General features: G+C 38.3%; 1 protein-coding gene across 3 annotated transcripts in view; it reads left to right on the plus strand.

Moving 5' to 3' along the window:
- The window catches only part of CPA6 (carboxypeptidase A6), a 248,588-nt gene that overhangs the window by 226,779 nt on the left and 2,828 nt on the right, over nt 1–18,981 (plus strand). For all 3 annotated transcript variants that reach the window (XM_047783795.1, XM_047783798.1, XM_047783797.1), the window contains exons 9-10: nt 12,622–12,824; nt 17,551–17,635. In XM_047783795.1, the coding sequence (XP_047639751.1) occupies nt 12,622–12,824; nt 17,551–17,635 (288 nt within the window). The remainder of the gene's footprint in view (nt 1–12,621; nt 12,825–17,550; nt 17,636–18,981) is intronic.

Below are 18,981 nucleotides of genomic sequence, written 5' to 3' on the forward strand. Positions count from 1 at the left end.
CAATACAGAGGAAAGGAAAAAAAAAAAAAAAGAATCTTCTGGAGGCATCCTCTAGTCTGAGTCATATTAATAAATTAACCTACTTAATAAATATTTTAAGGGCAATATGCATAGGCATAGGAAATACAAATAAGAAAAAGATGCAATTCCTGCCCTCAAGAAGAATGACAGTTTAAATCTGAGGAAAGAACAGAACTGGAGGAACCATACTACCTGACTTCAGACTCTAGGACAAAGCTACAGTAATCAAAACAGTAAGGTACTGACAAAGAAACAGACACATAAATCAATGCACCAAAATAGGGAACCCAGAAATAAATCCACACACTTATGGTCAATTAATCTCTGACAAAGAAGGCAAGAATATACAATGGAGAAAAGACAGTCTCTTCAATAAGTGGTGCTTAGAAAACTGGACAACTACATGTAAAAGAAGGAAATTAGAACATTACACTACATACAAAAAAAGACTCAAAGTGGACTAAAAACCTAAATGTAATACCAGAAACCATAAAAATCCTTGAGGAAAACAGGCAGAACACTCTGACATAAATCATAGAAATATTTTTTATATTTGTCTCCTAAAGCAAAGGAAATAAAAGCAAAAATAAACAAAGAAGCTTTGTACAGCAAAGGAAACCACCAACAAAACAAAAAGACAACATGCTGAATGGAGGAATATATTTGTAAATGATATGACCAATAATGGGTTAATATCCAACATATATCAACAGCTCCTGTAACTCAACATTGGAAAAAAACAAACAACCTGATTAAAAAATGGGCACAAGATCTGAAAAGAAGACATTTTCCAGAGAGGATATGCCTATGGCCAACAGGCACATGAAAAGATGCTCAGCATTGCTAATTATTAGAAAAATGCAAAACATAAAACTTCTATAAATCACTTTATGTGAAGAGGAATTATTGGATGGAAAACCTGAAAATATTTATGATATTTAATCTAAAAAAGGCAAAAAATAAGAAATAGAATTGCAATTAAATTGTGATAGGGTTGTTATGATCATTATACAACTACAGATGTGATAAATTCATTTGAGTAATAAAAAAACACAGAAAAAAAATTGTGATAGGGAAGAAAAATATCAAAAATTGTGATAGGGAAGAAAAATATCAAAAATTTAAACTCCTAATAAAGTCTGGATCCTTGGGAAAGCAATGAATGTGAAATATAAAACTGAAAGAGAAACTCTAGATATAAAAGGAGCATTGTTAATTTAAATATATTGTAAGTTTATTGTTTTTAATTTTATTAAGTTTTATAAAGTGACATGGTTTTTCTCATAAAATCTATACTTAAAATATCCAGAATGACAAGAAGACATGAAGTGTTAAAATAATAGGTTTTGGTAACCAAACCTGCAAATAAGGGGAGAGATGGACTGGCCAAGTATAGTTTTCCTCTTCATTTAGTATCTAGTGTTATTTGTGTGTTTAAACTTTGTATAGATTTTATAAATAAGTAACAACTCTATATCATCCTATAGATGACCCCTGAATGGTTGATTTAATTTCTAAAATAAGGATAATATTTATATGGCTAGATGGGAAGTACTTTATGAAGAAGAGAATAATAAAGTGTATGTATGTTATTTAATCACAGCAAAAAAAAAAAAGAAAAACGCAAATGCAAACCACAAGGAGATATCATCTCACACCTGTCAGAATGGCCATCATCAAAAAATAACCCAAATGACAGATGTTGGCAAGGATGTGGAGAAAAAGAAGCCCTCACATTGTTGACAAGGATATAAGATGATGCAGCCACTAAGGAAAATAGTATGCACGTTTCTCAAAAAAATGAAAATAGAACTACCATATGACCCAGCAATTCCACTCCTGGGTATATATAAAAAAATAAAACCCACTAATTTGAAAAGAGATATATATATCCCAACATTCATAGCAACATTATTTACAATTACCCAAGTATGGAAGTAACTCAAGCGTCCATTGAGAGATGAATGGATAAAGAAAATATGATGTGCATGTGTTTATATATATGTACACATGTATATAAACACACATGCAGTGGAATATTACTCAGCCATAAAAAAGAATGAAATTTTGCCATTTGCAACAATATGCATGGAATTGGAGGGTGTTATGCTAAGCGAAAGAAGTCAGACAGAAGGTGACAAATACTGTAAGATATCACTTGTATATTGAATTTTAAAAAATACATCTAGTGGATATAACAAGAAAGAAAAAGACTCACAGATGTAGAGAACTATTGGTTACCAGTAGAGAGAGGGAAGGAGGGAGGGGCAATCATAATTTTTTTTTAAAAAGTGCAGAGGATTAAGAGGTACAAACTATTATATACAAAATAAGTTAAAAGGATATACTGTACAACACAGGGAAGACAACCAATATTTTATAATAAATATATATGGAGTATAAAAAAAGACTGACAGTTTAGTGGATGTTAAGGAAAAGTACATGTGTAATTTCATTGAATATTTTTTCATCTGTCCTGTAACCATAAGTTACCAATGCTGTGAAGAGCTGTAGTGGTCATTTTCTAATCCAGCTGTCCTCAACCTATTTTTTTTTTCCACTGCCACACACACAACTGACAATGAGGGCACAGTTCTATGATTCATTCCAAAGACACCCATTCTAATTGACCTTTTCTCTCCCCCAATACAGGAGTATGTTAAAATAAATTAAGAGGTATTTATCAGAATAACTAACCCAATTGTTTTAGTTAAATAATTTTATAATGTCCAACTGGCTCCTGTGAGACAACCTCCATGACTGATAGCAACACATTGTCACAGCATCACATGAGAACAATTGACACAGTCCCTAATCTGCCCAGGACCTGTACAGACAGAGCAGTGACACATCCATCACTGGGCTCAGTAGGACAGTTCTGACCAAGCCTGGTCTTGTGATTGTCACTCCACTGATTCTTTGAGTACCATGTCCTTCATTTCTTCTTCAAAACTATCTTCCCACCTCATTTTACCATCCAGGAGGACTTAGGGTTGTATGAGTAACAAAATCTTTTTTCCATCTTTTATTTTTTAAAGCAATATTTATTTCAAGTGAATGCTACCAAGTTTCTTTGCCATTAAAGCCTCACGGGGGCTCTTGGTCTCCCCTGCTCGCTCTTCTTCCTTTGTGCTCCCAGGCACTTAGCCTGCACTGCACACTTTATAACTGTATTATATCCTACATTGTCTTGTCCTCTCATTTCCTCATAGATGCATGTCTTGTCTCCTGCCTAGATTTATGAGGTCCTTGTAGAGTTTCGCATCTCGATACTAAAAAACTAAAGAGGTGATGTATGGTAGGGAGGTTAAATTGCTGAAGTATTCAGAACAGAGATGTATGTTGTTTTATTTGACAAGGCTAAAATCTCTCCCCTCTGCACTGCAGAGATCTTGTTATATACCCTGCAGTTGTTCTGCATGTAACGACGGGAAAGAGAATGTTTTTTCAGCTTCAGAAACAAGATATTGGCTCCCGAAAACTAAGGGAAAACTAATAACTCTCTACCTCCTTATGCTCCTAAAACCCAGAATGATGGCTCTGATGATTCTTTTTCCTTTCCCCTAGAAGTCTGTTTTATCATTGTTTCCTAGATATTGAGTTCTTTTTTGGTGTTTTTTACTTGCTTCCTTCAAATGTTCTGCCCTGGTGCTTTAGCTTTCTGCTATCTATCTTCTGTAGCACAGCAGATATTTCTGATCAGAATCTGTATAATTGAGGCCACATCTGGACAGGACTCTTCAAATTGTATGTCCAACCCAGCTACTTAAAATCCCCAAGAGACTCACTGTTCAATAATATTTTGAGTCTTTCTTTGCATTTTAGTAAAGCCTGGATAGTGTCCCCAACAGGCTATAAATAAAATTAGATTGTTTTAGTGCTTTTCCACCTGAATTAATTTATTTCCATCTTAGAGGCCCTGCTATTCAGGATTCCAATTTTATTTTTTAAAGACAGGGTTGGTATAGGAGATGAGTGAGGCAAAAAAAAAAAAATCAGAGAGAAACACTGGCAGAAAGATTTCTCAATGTGATATCCCACTCTGCTGCTGAATCAATACTTAATCTGCGGTAAATTACATTGGCAGGATGCCAATTCATCAAATAAACCATAAAATGCTATAGAATATTCTAGTGTCTAATGTGTTTCTCAGGCGAACAGCATTAAATTGAGGCTGGGCCCTTCTTAATATTATAAAGTTTAGCTCGTGGATGATAATCATGAAATAAAATGCTTTCGTAGTTTATTATATACACGATACTAGTCAAGCTTTGCCTAATCGAGGCGAGAAATGGCTATGCATACAATTTTAATACGGGACACTAAGTTTTATGGCTAATGCAGGTAAAGGGTGTTATGGGCACATAGAGGACAAACCCAGCCTGGGCAGAAGTGGTCCCAGAATTGAGCATTCAAGGACAAGTAAAATCAGACTGTGAAGTAAAGAGATGCTCAGATAGAGGGAACAGCCTGTGCAAAGCCATAGAAACTAAGGTGAATGGGACCTCAAGAAAGCGACCAATAGGACAGTAGGAGTAGAAATAGAAGAAATAGAAATAGTAGAAGCTAACATTTCGAGCAGGTCAGCCAAAATCAGATCACGAAGGGCTTTATCCCATAAGCATCTGGTCAGAGAGAGAAAGCATGGCCCTCTGAATTCCAAGGAAGAAACTATGTAACCTTGAAACTATTATAGAACCACACAAAGTACATGAAATTAGGGAGTAAATGGTAAAATACCAAAAGCAGTGCTACCTATAGAGCCACAGGACAAAAACCCCAAATTGTTTTTGAAGATAGAAACAAACACATGCGATATAACACCCACCACTACCATATTCACACATTTTGATCACACTGTCTCTCTGGCCTTTAAGCCATAATGAAGATTTCAGAACTTTACCAGAAATCAACCTTGGAAGGATTTCAAGCAGTGGAGCAATAAGATCGGATTTATGTTTTCAGACAATTACAATGACATTGTTGAGAAGGCTAAATTCAACATAGGAGAGTTTGAAGGCAGGGAACTACTCTGATAATGCAGAGGAATAATGATGAGGGCCTGAACTTTGTTGGTGGAAGTAAGCATAGAAATTCAGCAGATTGGAGTTCCCCTCATGGCTCAGTGACTAACGAATCCAACTAGGAACCATGAGGTTGCAAGTCGATCCCTGGCCTCGCTCAGTGGGTTAAGGATCCAGAGTTGCTGTGAGCTGTGGTGTAGGTGGCAGAATCAGCTTGGATGCTGCCTTGCTGTGGCTCTGGCGAAGGCCGGCGGCTACAGCTCCAATTCGACCCCTAGCCTGGAAACCTCCATATGCTGCAGGTGCAGCCCTAAAAAGACGAAAAAAGAAAGAAATTGAGCAGATAGGCGTTCCCATTGTGGTACAGAGGAAACAAATCCAACTAGAATTTCTGAGGATATGGTTTTGACCTCTGGCCTCTCCCAGTGGCAACATCTCTCCATCTGTTCTTTGGAAGAAACCCCACCAGCACACAGTTCCAGTTTTTATGGTGTCTAAGAAGCAATGTAGTGGCCCTATTTTTGCTCTGACTTGTAAAAGCGTACTCATGAAGCTATTACTCTGTATTTTGTTAGGGGAAGGGAAGAATTTCATCCATGCACATCAACAATTTGGGGCTCATCCTCGTATCTAAGAATTTTTTCATTGCTTCATGTTCCTTCTGAAATTCTTAACATTGATTAAAGTATAACTTGGGGAAAGCTCAGAATTTCAGATTTGAAATTATTCCAGAAATAATAGAATGTTCTCATGAACCAACAGGCTTTTTGAAGACCCTTTCTTGCTGTTGTTATTGCTCCTGTAAGTCCTCAGCCTTCCATGGAGATGACGTGGAGTTTAGTTGTCTCATCAAAGACCTAAATTCAAAGAATTTAGACAGAGTCTAAGGTACAAGCACCGTCCCTGAGCGGGTCAGCTCCACTTATTCCTTTAACAGCATTTGAAGAATAGCAAAGTTATCCATTTGGCTAAACACTGGAAATACTAAGACATGGCCTCTGTCCTAGAGGGGCTCATCCTCTAAAGGAGAGGGGAGTCTACATAAATAAATAACTAGGGTACAACATAAATGCTACTAGATTTGCAGCCAGGCACAATAACCCCTGGAAGTATTCTATATTCTGTACCCCGCCGCTCTTCCCATCCTGTTAGACCTGTACACCTCTGCTAGTGTGAAATATCATAAAAACCTCACCTACTCAGAAAAGATCTAGTGAGGATGATGTGGATGAGGCAAGGGCTTCAGAGCAAGGGTGATGTCTCACTGTGGTTAATATATCCAGGGACACAAGGCACTCACCACCTGCATCTCCATCCTTAGCCCTGATTGCTCCCCTCTCCACGAAGGAACTGGCCTTGTTTTTCAGTCCCAAATATTTATCCCCTTTTTTATATTGTTATTGCTGTTGGTTTTTGGGGTTTTTTTTCCTTTTTAGGGCCATACCTGCAGCATATAGAAGTCCTCAGGCTAGGGGTCTAATCAGAGCTGCAGCTGCCAGCCTATACTACAGCCACAGCAATGCCAGATCTAAGCTGCAACTGTGACCTATAACCACAGTTTGTGGCAATACTGGATCCTTAACCCACTGAGAAAGGCCAGGGATCAAACCGGCATCCTCATGGATACTAGCTAGGTTCTTAACATGCTGAGCCACAATGGGATCTCTGCGATATTTATCCTTCTTGCTATTCAATCTTGGAAAAGAAAATCAACAAATTTGGTTTTTCTTTCCTTATGAAGGATACAAGACAACAATTCCTACCCACTGGTATTTGAAAAACAAGGTCTCTAGCCTCTATAATACTCAGGAATGTCTTAAAAATAGTTACAATCTAAGGAGAAAATGAAAAGTGAGAATACTAAAGAATTAAATGCTTTCTTTCTTGACACTTTGAACAAAGCAAATAATTTATCTTCAACAACTTAGAATGTTATTTAGAAGAGGGCCTGATTTTCTAAGGACATGCCACTTGAGCTGTCACTCATTAGCCCAAATATGATGTTATCTTTAAGAAAAGGTATCAGAACACTATGTTTAGTTATATGTAAGTAACACATATCCAATAATTTTAAATTTGCTCAGTAGGTCACACGTTTATTTTGATAGCATATAATCCTGCAAAATGAAGTTTAGAGAGAAAGTTTTTGCAACTAATTCCCAGTTAATGTTCGATGGAGCTGCAGGTGGAGGACAGGAAGGGAGAGAACGGGAGGAACACTGAGGGTATCATGAGATGACTTCTTCCACTGCACACTGAGGTGACTGTTTGAAAAACAGTTACCAACTGTAGCCACTATGGAAAAAGGTATGAAGTTTTCTCAAAAAACTAAAAATAGAATTACCATATGACACAGCAGTTCCTCCTGGGTATATATCCGAAAAAAACAATAATTTGAAAACACAGGCTCCCCAATGTTTATCACAGCATTACTTACAATTGCCAAGATATAGAAACAACCCAAGTGTCTTTCAACAGATGAATGGATAAAGATGTCTCATTCATATATTTATATATGTGTGTGTGTGTATATATATATATATGTGTGTATATATATATGTGTGTGTGTATATATATATATATATATATATAATGAATAGTGTCTACTACTCAGCCATACTACTGAGTATGGCTATACATATATAGTTTTAAGTATATAGTACATTATATACTTTAAACTACTTATATAAAGCTGAGTAGTATGTACTACTCAGCCATAAAAGAAAACAAAATTTTGCCATTTGCAGCAACAAGGATGGACTTGAAGAGCATTATACCAAGTGAAATAAATTAGAAAAAGACAAATACTGTATAAGACCATTTAAATGTGGAATCTAAAAAATACAGCAAATGAGTGAATGCAACAAAACAGAATCAGACAGGGTTCCGGTCATGATACATCGGAAATGAATCTAAGAACCATGAAGTTGAGGGTTCAATCCCTGGCCTTGCTCAGTGGGTTAAGTGTCCGGCGTTGCAGTGAGCCATGGGGTAGGTTGCAGACGTGGCTCAGATTCTGCGTTGCTGTGGCTGTGGGTTGGCCGGCAGCTACAGCTCTGATTGGACCCCTAGCCTGGGAACCTCCATATGCCACAGGTGTGGCCCTAAAAAGCAAAAAAAAAAAAAGAATCAGACAAATATAGAGAGAACAAAATAGTGGTTACCAGTGGGGGAGAGGAAGAGACAATATAGGGGTGGAGGAGGGTGAGGTACGAGCTGATGGGTATATGACAGGCTCAAGGATTGTACAACTTGGGGAATATAGCCAATATCTTGTAATAACTGTAAGTGGACAGTAACTTTCAAAAATTATATAAAAGTGTTTCTAATTTGAAAAAATAAAATTGTTTAAAAAAAAAGAGTTACCCGTTTATAACATCAACAATAAAGAAGACATACTAAGGAAAAAGTGATAAAGTATTAATAAAACATACAACACCATCTGAGCAAATGGAATGGTGTAACATGTCGTTGGATTGGGTGACTCAGTATAATAATGTCCTTCCAAAGTCAGTATAAATTTAATGCAATTCCAATTAGAATCTCGACAGGGTTTTTAATTTTGTTTTATGTTTTGGGGAATTGATAAAATGATCATAAAGTTTATATGTAAAAGTAAATAGACCCTAAAAAGCCAATAAAACTGAGAAAAAAAAGAATAGTAAGAGGAACGTGTCTCGCCTGATATTAGAGCATACTTTAATATTGCTATGGATTGATGGTGTGACAGTGCGGAAAAGATAAATAGACCAGCAGAACATAACAGAGAATCCCAGAATAGATCTACAAATGCAGAAGACTTTAATATATGACCAAGGTGGTGTTTCAATTCAGTGGGAAAATGACAAAATACTTAATAAATGATACTAATAGAATTGGCTATCAATATATAGAAACTGGAGATAAAACTGTATGTTACATATGTACAAATATTAATCCAGAAGGATTAAAGATTTAGGTGGAAAAAAATAAATTAAAAAATTCTTAGAAGAGAACCTATAAATCACCTATAATCCTTCAGAATAGGGAAAATTTTCTTAACCAAGACAGAACCCCAAAAGCCATCGAAAAAGACTGCCACTAGATAAAATTTTAAATGTTTAAAATGACACAAAGTTATCATAAAAAATCAAATAGAAAAATTTTAAGCATGAGTATAAAACACAATGCAGATGAGAATACCAAGCTCATTACACACAAGGAAAAGAGCAACAGCCCAACAGACACTAACACAAGCTAAGGACATGAGGAAGCAATTCAGAGAGGGGGCCAGTCCAAGGTAACCTATGAATGGATGCTCAAATATACCCATAGTAAGAAAGGCAAATTAAATTTTTGCCATCAAACTGGCAAAAGTCAAAAAGTAATACACTTTCAGGGTACTGTTGGAAGAATTAAGGAGAGATGGTACCCTTCTACACTGCTTATAAAAATATAAAGCCTAGTAAGCAATCCGGCAAAATCAGTGAGAATTAAAAATAAAATCCCGGAGTTCCTATCGTGGCGCAGCAGAAACAAGTCCAGCTAGGAACCATGAGGTTGTGGCTTCAATCCCTGGCCTTGCTCAGTGGGTTAAGGATCTAGTGTTGCCACGAGCTGTGGTGTAGATGACAGACGTGGCTCGGATCTGGCGTTGCTGTGGCTGTTGCTGCAAGCTGTGGTGTAGGCTGGCAAGTACGGTCCTAAAAAGACAAATAAATAAATAAATAAATAAATAAATAAATAAATAAATAAAATCCCTTTAAAACTTTAAAATTTTGTATGATGTGAAATTTTATTTATTTATTTATTGCTTTTTGCTTTTTAGGGCTGCACCCAAGGCATATGCCAGGTTCCCAGGCTAGGAGCTGAATTGGAGCTACAGCTGCCGGCCTACACCACAGCTCGCAGGATCTGAGCCGCATCTGCAACCTACACCACAGCTCACAGCAATGCTGGACCCTTAACCCCCTGAGCCAGACCAGGGATTGAACCCACATCCTCACAGATACTTGTCGGGTTCGTTACCACTGAGCCATGACAGGTACTCCCTGATGGTGAAGTTTAAAAGCTCTAGGTGAGAGAAAAACAAACCCTGAAAATGAAAAAATAACCAAGGAAAATATGCCACAATAACTATGACATCTTTGTTTTACTTTCACATTTCAATAAGAGTTCAGCTGGCCATCAAAGTCTTGATTCAAATTTCCTTTTTCAAAACTACTTGGAAATATTACTCTGTTGTTCCTACTTAAAACGTCAGATGTGAATCTAATTCTCATCCCTTAGAGATGGCCTACTTCTTTCTCTCTGGAATTATTTCCTTTTCCTAAATTTCCCTTTACTATGTCAAACCATTGATCTTTGCCCTTTCCTTTCTCATTTAGTACACAGTAAACCGATTCAGTCTTTCTTTAATTGTGGCAAAATTGCCATTAGCAGTGCTTCAAATATTTAACTTTATTTTTCCCCCTTTTAGAAGCCAAATTAATCAGATGTTGACAATTATTCTATTTTTCATATTTTTTTCATATTAATTTTTTTCTCATATTTCCAGTTCTTTGTCTCTTCTTAATGTCTTCTGGGAATGTTCAAAACCCACTCCAAATCATCAATTCACTCATCAACTGTATTCATTCAGCCCATGAATTAAGTTTTATTTCTATTATATCTCACTGGTTCTTTTTTGTAACTTCTTGTCCCTTTTAATGTTTCCAGTGCCCTCCTCTATGTCCTTGAAGATATTTATTAGGATTATTGTGAATTCTTGTTTCTCTGGCTCATTACTTCTGCTCCCTCTGGAGTTAGTTTCTCAACGTGTGAACTCTCCTTTCCAGAGCTTGACATCAGTGTTCCTCAAAGGGATGTTTTTCCTACTCCTTTCAGAGTATCAGCTATTGTTTTCATATTAAGTTCTGAGTTCCATCCCTATCCCACTTGCTTCTGAGGCATCACCAGAATTACACTCAAAGGAGGAAAACCACAATTGCTGTTTATTCCCCATCTTGATTCATGTATGGCATAAACGAGACCTAACATCCTCAAGAATTAGCCTGCTCTGATTCGGTTGTCCTTTCATTTTCAGTAAGTAGTATTAGACTATGATACAGATTCACCAAACTTTTTCCACTTGGTTATGGAGTTACAGTTTTCCAGGGGTACAGGAGAGATAATAAGGACTCAGAATGGCAAATAACTATAGAAAAATATCATTTCCAAAATCTTTTGGACCCTTAATACTTTGTGTTTGCTACCTTGAATTCTATTTTCCTTCCTCACCTTCACAGACATGTATATTTTTTTACTTTGAAAAAATTATTGAACTTTAGTTTGGAGGATTTCTTGCCTGAATCCTAACTGATCCCAAGATAACTAGAGAGGCCTCTTGGGTTTTACAAAACCAGATTGGATATAGCTGATCTAAAAACTTATTAAAGGAGTTCCCTTCGTGGCTCAGCTGAAACGAATCTGACTGGTATCCATGAGGATGCAGGTTCGATCCCTGACCTTGTTCAGTGGGTTAAGGAGCCAGCGTTGCCATGAGGTGTAGTGTAGGTCTCAGACGCAGCCTTGGATCTGGCATTTCTATGCCTGTGGTGTAGGCCAGTTGCTATAGCTCTGAATCGACCCCTGCCTGGGAACCTCAATGTGCCACATGTGTGGCCCTAAAAAAGACAAAAATAAATAAAAATTAAAAATATATTAGTGGATAAGCAATGAGGTCCTACTGTATAGCACAGGGAATTATATCCAATTCTTGGGACAGAACGTGATGAAAGATAATATGAGAAAAAGAATGTTTATGTATGAATGACTGGGTCACTTTGCTGTACAGCAGAAATCAACTATACTTTGATTAAAAAATAAAAATATACATAATAGAAACTGGTTTGGCTTGTTCTGTGGGGTTTTTTCTGTCTTGCCTTCCTGTTCTTGGTATATCAATATTGAATCTTACCAGACACCTGTGCCAATGTCTAGCCTTTTCTTTCGATCTGACATTAACTTATTCAACAAATGTTTGCTGAACACTTGCCATGTTATTGTTCCAGTGGTCAGGTGCCCAGCAAGAAAAACACAGTCCCTCCCTTCACAGAGCATTATAGCCAAACAAAGAATCCAGATTGAAGGCAGATTCTGTTAGAGCAGGGATTTCTTCCCGTGTTGTACAGGATCCCAAGTACAGAAGAGTGTAAATAGTAACTGAAAGTCAAATGGGTAAGTTTTGACACTGTAAGTGTGTTCAATGTTGAAACTGCACGTGTCATGGAGTATATCTACGGGAGGCTTTACCTGCTCTGGAGGATCATATGGAATTAGTTCTCCAGCTGAAGGAGACCTCCTTTTGAAGAGGTTTATGCAGCCTCAGTAAAGTAAGCAGCACCTATTTCCTATTTAGGCTGCCCTCCCATCATACAGGGAGGCCTGAACCATCTTGGATTTTTCAATATTGATTTCTGAAAATAAGTCAGGTGAATTGCTTAATAATACTGTATGTTTATAGACATACAAGAAAAGTCACCTGAACAATGCCAATTTGTGTTTTTTGCTTCTTGCCTGCCCACTTCTGCACCCCCGTTTCTTTTCTAACTTGCAGATGAAGGAGCTTCCATGCACCCTTGTGATGATACATACTGTGGACCTTTCCCCGAATCAGAGCCGGAAGTGAAAGCTGTAGCCAACTTCCTCCGAAAACACAGGAAGCACATCAGGGCTTACCTCTCTTTTCACGCATACGCTCAGATGTTGCTGTACCCCTATTCTTACAAATATGCCACAATCCCCAATTTTAGCTGTGTGGTAAGTATGAAGCTGGGTGTCAGTGTCATGCTTTTCTAATGCTATAATGGTTCTATGTAGTAATGATAATAGCAAACATGTGTTCTAATAAGCATTTCATCTGTATTATTTATTTTTCATCATCATATACAGTAACTATTATTCCCATTTTACAGATGAGCAAACTGAAAGCTAAAGAAGTTAGGTAATTAGACCAAGAGCACACAGCTACTAAGTGTCATGGCCAGGATTCACCCCAAATCTAGCTCCAGTGTTGCTGCTTTTTATAACTGTGTTATGGTGCTTCTCAAATGCCTTCATTTCAAACCTATTTACATACTTACCACAGGTTATTCAAAAATGTCAGGATGGATTTGATTAGTATTACAGCGTTGGTCACATGTGCAGGGCTGTAATTAAGTTTATTGAGTAAATAATTGTTCATAAATTATGGTCTGACTCTCATTAATTAAAAGCAAGTTTTAATTTATAAGCACTATTTGCTTAATGCTACTAAGTCTCTGGTATGTATCTGACAAGTTAGTGCTAAGAACAAATAGCCTTTCAGGCATGAGATTGTCTGAAAGCGAAAGAGCGGAATTCTTTCCTCTCATCATCTCAACAAGCTCCGCACTATAGGGAAGAATTCCTCATCAAGTGAGTCTGGTTCAGAGTCTTGAGCATCTAAAGGCCTATAAAGTTAGAAGGGAAGGAGGAATACTGGGAGGGGGCACAGGTGGGCTCTAGTTGCTGTTGCTGTTCCATTCCCTGCCCGGATGCTGCTTGGATGCCGGTTGCATCAGTGTGTACATCTTATAATCATTCATTGAGCTATAAACTTAAACCTTATGTAGTCCTCTGTATGTACATTATACTTGAATTTTAACACCTTTACAGGGAGTTCCCTGGTGGCCTAGTGGGTTAAGGATCTCATGTTGTCACTGCTATAGCAAGGATTCAGTCCCTGGACTGGGAACTTCCACATGCCATGGGCACAGCCAAAAAATAAACAAACAGAAGTTTATATAAAAGAGAAGCATCCCCTTTCTCCCTATACCTTGAATTCCAAATCCTGCACCAGTTGCTTGGGATTGTATGGATTCCTCATCTAGATGTCCAGGACCCAGGAAGAAGGCAGAACCTGAGACGGTCAGAAGGTGGCCTGGAGGGGCCTTGTACTTTGTCCAAAAGAGGAATTTGTTCCCAGAATTTTGTGCAAGAATTCTAAGCAAATTCTCTCTCTTGAGAAACATTGTAAACACAAGAGTGCTATTGGAAAGTGCTCTTCTTCAGCTCCTCCGTGGGTCAAATAGGCTTCTCATTCGTGGTGTTGCTGACCTGGCCCTCTAACCACCTTGTACCGTGATGCACAGCATATGGAAGTTCCCAGGCCAAGGATTGGATCCCAGCTGCAGCTGCGGCAACACAGGATCTTCTAACCCGCTATGCCAGGCCAGGGATCAAACCCACACCTCCACAGCAACCCAAGCCACTGCAGTCAGACTCTTAACCCATTGTGCCACGGTGGGAATTCTCAAGCCTTTTCTAAATTAGACACAGTGTATATTCATATTCTCACAACAGATTACATGGAGTATGCAGTATCTTAAAACTATCACATGAGAATGTTCTCCATATTTCATGGAGTTTTTTTTAATTTACTGATTTTATTTTCTGACCATAAGGTCCTAAGCATTAAAAAATGTTTTCTTTAGAATTGCATAACTATTACAAATATTATTAGACCATAATTAATTGATGTCAAGAACATAAAATATACATTGTTGTAAGGAATCTTTAAACACAAAGAGTAAATACTTACTGGAAATGCATCTCTTGGGTTTTTTTTTGGTTTTTTGTTTTGCTTTTTTAGGCCTGCCCCCACAGCATATGGAGGTTTCCAGGATAGGGGTTGCATTGGAGCTACAGCCGCCAGCCTACACCACAGCTGCAGCAATGCAGGATTCAAGCCTTTTCTGCGACCTACACCACAGCTCATGGCAACACCAGATCCTTAATCCACTAAGTGAAGCCAGGGATAGAACCTGCATCCTCATGGACACTAATCAGATTCGTTTCCACTGCACCACAACGGGAACTCCTGGAAATGCATTTCTGAATGTTCTCCATATTCTGAATTTATCTTCCTACTAGGATTTATTTTCCTTTTGTTCCTTGGATTGAAGGATGTGGTATAAAGAGTCAATCAGTGGTTCATAACCAATGATGAATTTGCCTCCCAAGAGGCACTGGGCAAAGTTGGAGACATTTTTTGATTGTCTCAATGGGGATAGGGAATGTTAGTGAGACAGGCCAGAACCTGAGATCTTTTGCTGCAATGCTTGCACTTGGGCAAACCTGTCCTTGAGCAACCAAATACAAAGAAACTGTAGGGGACTAAAAATAACTGTACCCATGTGCAGCTGGGGAAAATTGTGGGCAAGAACATACGAAAAAACTAAAAACCCAACTACCACTTCTGAAGAGCCATGAGCAAAAGGAGGGTACTGCACATGCCCCCTGCACATAGCACCACTGGAAGGGTGGGCACGCCACCTAAGCCACCGCTGTGGCCTGAACCCTGGACCTGCCTCTACTCTTGCCCCATATAAGGGGCCACTCCCACCCCACCTCCCCCATGCAGCAAGCAAGGGAAACTGCTGTTTGTTTTCGTTACCCCGTGCTGCAGCAGGGGCCCCAATAAAGCTTTGCCTGAATTTTCCTGTCTGGCTCCTTGTCAATTTCCCTTGATGAAGAAGCCCAAGAGCCCAGGACAGTAACACTGTTGGCATCAAGTGGGTAAGGCCAAGGATGGCGTAAAACATCTTTGTACAGGACAGCTTTCCACAGTAAAGAATGATTTCATCCCAACTGTCAGTGGTGCCACCGTTAAGAAATCCTGTTAGTGGGTTACAGATAAGCTAAATCGCTAAAACCACGATTACAATTCTCAGAAACTATGTAGTCTCTAAATATGAGCCAGAAACCTTCAGAGTCTGTGAAACTTGCTCAAAACCATCCCATCGATATGTCCGTGTTTCTGCTAAGATTTTTAGGTCACTGACTTGCTTTAAATATGGAAATATTTAAACAAAAAATATACTCCTTACTTAGCTGAGGTCCAACAAATGAGCCCTGGGTCCTCTTGGACAATTGGAAAGAGGAAGCAACAGAGAAAGGAGGAATCAATTAAACTCTTTCAAGTAAAATAATTCTTAGAAAATTTGATGATGTTTCTGCTCTTTGTAGAAGGATCGCAGCTAAGCCTTTTACCAACATGCACTCGCATCTGAGTGGCAAAAAAGTCCAGTGAGCTCAAAAGGTTCAAGTTATGCATATGTTTTGTGAAAATTGTCAAAGTGGTTCCCTTTTTCTCAATAGATTTTATCCCTCTTGGGATAATGAGAAACAAAGTTCTCCTCGCCAGCAGAATGCAGTAATCTCCTAAATGTAGAAATATCTGCCCTTGCCATGAAATATTGCTGAGACCATTGGAGAAGATGTGAAAATCTTAGCACGTTCTCCATCCAGATCCCTCATTAGGGTGTTGACATTCCTTTTCTGTCGGCTTCTGCCGAGGAGAATGTCATCCTCAGTGAGATCAATAATAAGTGTCTGCCAGGTTCTGAATAGCCACCAAGGTGGCATGTGCTGCAAACGCTGCTTTCTGCATTCCTGAGAAGAGCTAGGACAGCAAGCTGAACCCGGGGTCCAACGCCCAGTCCCGTGTTGCCCAGATGGCTTCAAGTGACAGATTAAATTATTCACAGGCAGTGGAAACAGGAGAGTTGTGTACTGGTTTCAACATACTTCTTTTCCTCTCACCGGTCATACAATACTTCTCTAACTCCTTGTTGAAACTAGGGCTTTTACAGCATTTGAAAATGTTTTCAAGGGTAGTCCCTACTGTTGTAGTTGCTGTTAAAATAGTCACCTTTTAGTATTTTGATGGTCGTTATTTTTCCTGATGTTGGGCATCAGTAGGAATGTCTGCATCTTAGCTGGACCTGGCTGAGCACTGTCAGAGGCGCATGTAACCTTAGAAGTCAGGAAGCATTCTGAAAGTATTTCCATTCCCATGAGGGCTAAACACATAGAGCAAGAAGAGTCATTCTTACTGAACTAAAGGGTTTCTTAATTGATCTAAATGTGTTTTAAATACCTTGGACCTAGCCCCTGAAGTATGTACTTAAGGATCAATAAGATTATCTGGATATACTTGCAAATCTGTTTATTCAACATTCATGCAAGACTATTGATTGCCAGTTATATAAGGTGCATTGCTAATACTGGATATGTAGCTAAGAGTAACACAGACATGGCCGCTGCCTGGCCAAGCATTTTGTAACTTATAGAAATGAGCATCTCTGAACTAAAGCGAAGATGACAGAACACTAAGGCAGGGTCAGAAGATGTGAGCACTTAGGCCAGCTCAGCTCCTCCATGCTGTGTAAGCCCAGCCTGCCCACTGGACCTCGCTGAGCCTCCCTTTTCTTGTCTGTTTAGGGAACTATTACTGATCACTGGCTCCTTGTGCAAATTAATCAAGGGAAGTGATGTGTTCTAAAACATATTGCAAAATGCAGCATGTGACAAGGAGTAACAATATCATTAAATACGGTCTCATTAACGTGCCCTCTCTTGTTGTCCAAATCAATGACAGATAAGGCTCAAACAACATGTCAGTGTTTCTAAAAGTTTCCATGCAACAAAATAAGTGAGATAATCTCTCCATTTAACCTCACAGGAATCTGCAGCTCATAATGCTGTGAATGCCCTCCGGTCAGTGCATGGGGTGCAGTATCGATATGGACCAGCCTCCAGTACATTGTGTAAGTTTCCTATGGATACTGTGTTGGAATCACCTCTTGAACCAATATCCTATGTAATGACTTCCCTTTAAAAAAAAAAAAAAAAAAGAGCAAATGTATTCCCCCAAAAGTGAAATTTTTGACTACCAAATTAGCCAAAGATATAGAGGGAGTTTATGTCTGATTAGGTTTATACTGCTTGACAGAAATCACTGTACCAAGTCAAATCCTAAGCAGAGACCATTTTAAGCAAGTAGGGAAAACTACATCGTTGAATTCATGTGACAGTAAAAAAAAAAAATATATATATATATATATAAATATATATAAAATACCAAAAAGGGGCTCCTTAAGCAATTTTAACCACTGAAAAGGTGGAAATGGGCCTTGAGAAGGTAATGAAGTAATGTTTCAGTGCTAAAAGAGCTTCCCTTTTATCCCTTCTTGTTGTGAAATTCTTTTTACATAACACCGTCAACTGAATTTCCCCTTGAAGGGTGATTAAAATATTTCTTTTTTAGATATGAAATAAAGGGCAACCAGGATATGGAAAGAACCTGGACAAAGAACCAGAAGATGTGCAATCTAGTCTTAATTCTGCCACTATTAGATGTAATCTTGGCCAAGATATGAGTTCTGGGCCGCAGTGCCCAGTTGGTTCAGTTCTCAACTAGTAAATGAGGAACTGGACTAGGTCATATCTCCTGGCTTTTCAAATTCTAAAATTCCTCAGCTCAATGACTTGGAAAATCTACTGAGGAATCATATACATCTGAATGCTTAGTGGCATTCCAGGAGCTTGCCATGATCAAGTGGTGGTTAGGACTCTGTGAATGTCTATGCACGTATAAGAAGGTATATATACACATTGTATGTATAGACGGTAATATCAAAGTATACTTTTCAGTGAGGTAGCAAAGTTCTCCTTGATTTCTTTAAATTTATCCATCATTATATTCCTGCCCACTCACTTCCTGAGCCTTCAGAAGAAATGCTTGGTTTGTTAATTAGCACTGTTTATCACAGCAGTCTATCCTAATAATGGTAATGTCTTAAATATTGAAAAATTTTTTTAAGTCCATGGTCATTTGTCTCATGCCAACCTTTTTACAACTGTTTTTTAATAGAGCCACCTTGAAAGGGGAAATACAATATTTAGAAAAATCACATTATCAGTTACTGTCAACAGACTACATATTAAAAACTAAGAACATTAATTGTTAAAAATTTTACAGTTCACCTTTTCAGCTTGGTATCAAGGCACCGTCATAGTATTATGTTCACTGAGAGAACAACCCGTTACCATAGAAATGAGGCTGTCATATCACCATGATGTAAATGTTGGCAAATATTGTCTCTGACTTTGC

The sequence above is a fragment of the Phacochoerus africanus genome, chromosome 6, assembly GCF_016906955.1.
Source record: "Phacochoerus africanus isolate WHEZ1 chromosome 6, ROS_Pafr_v1, whole genome shotgun sequence".
NCBI lineage: Eukaryota > Metazoa > Chordata > Mammalia > Artiodactyla > Suidae > Phacochoerus > Phacochoerus africanus.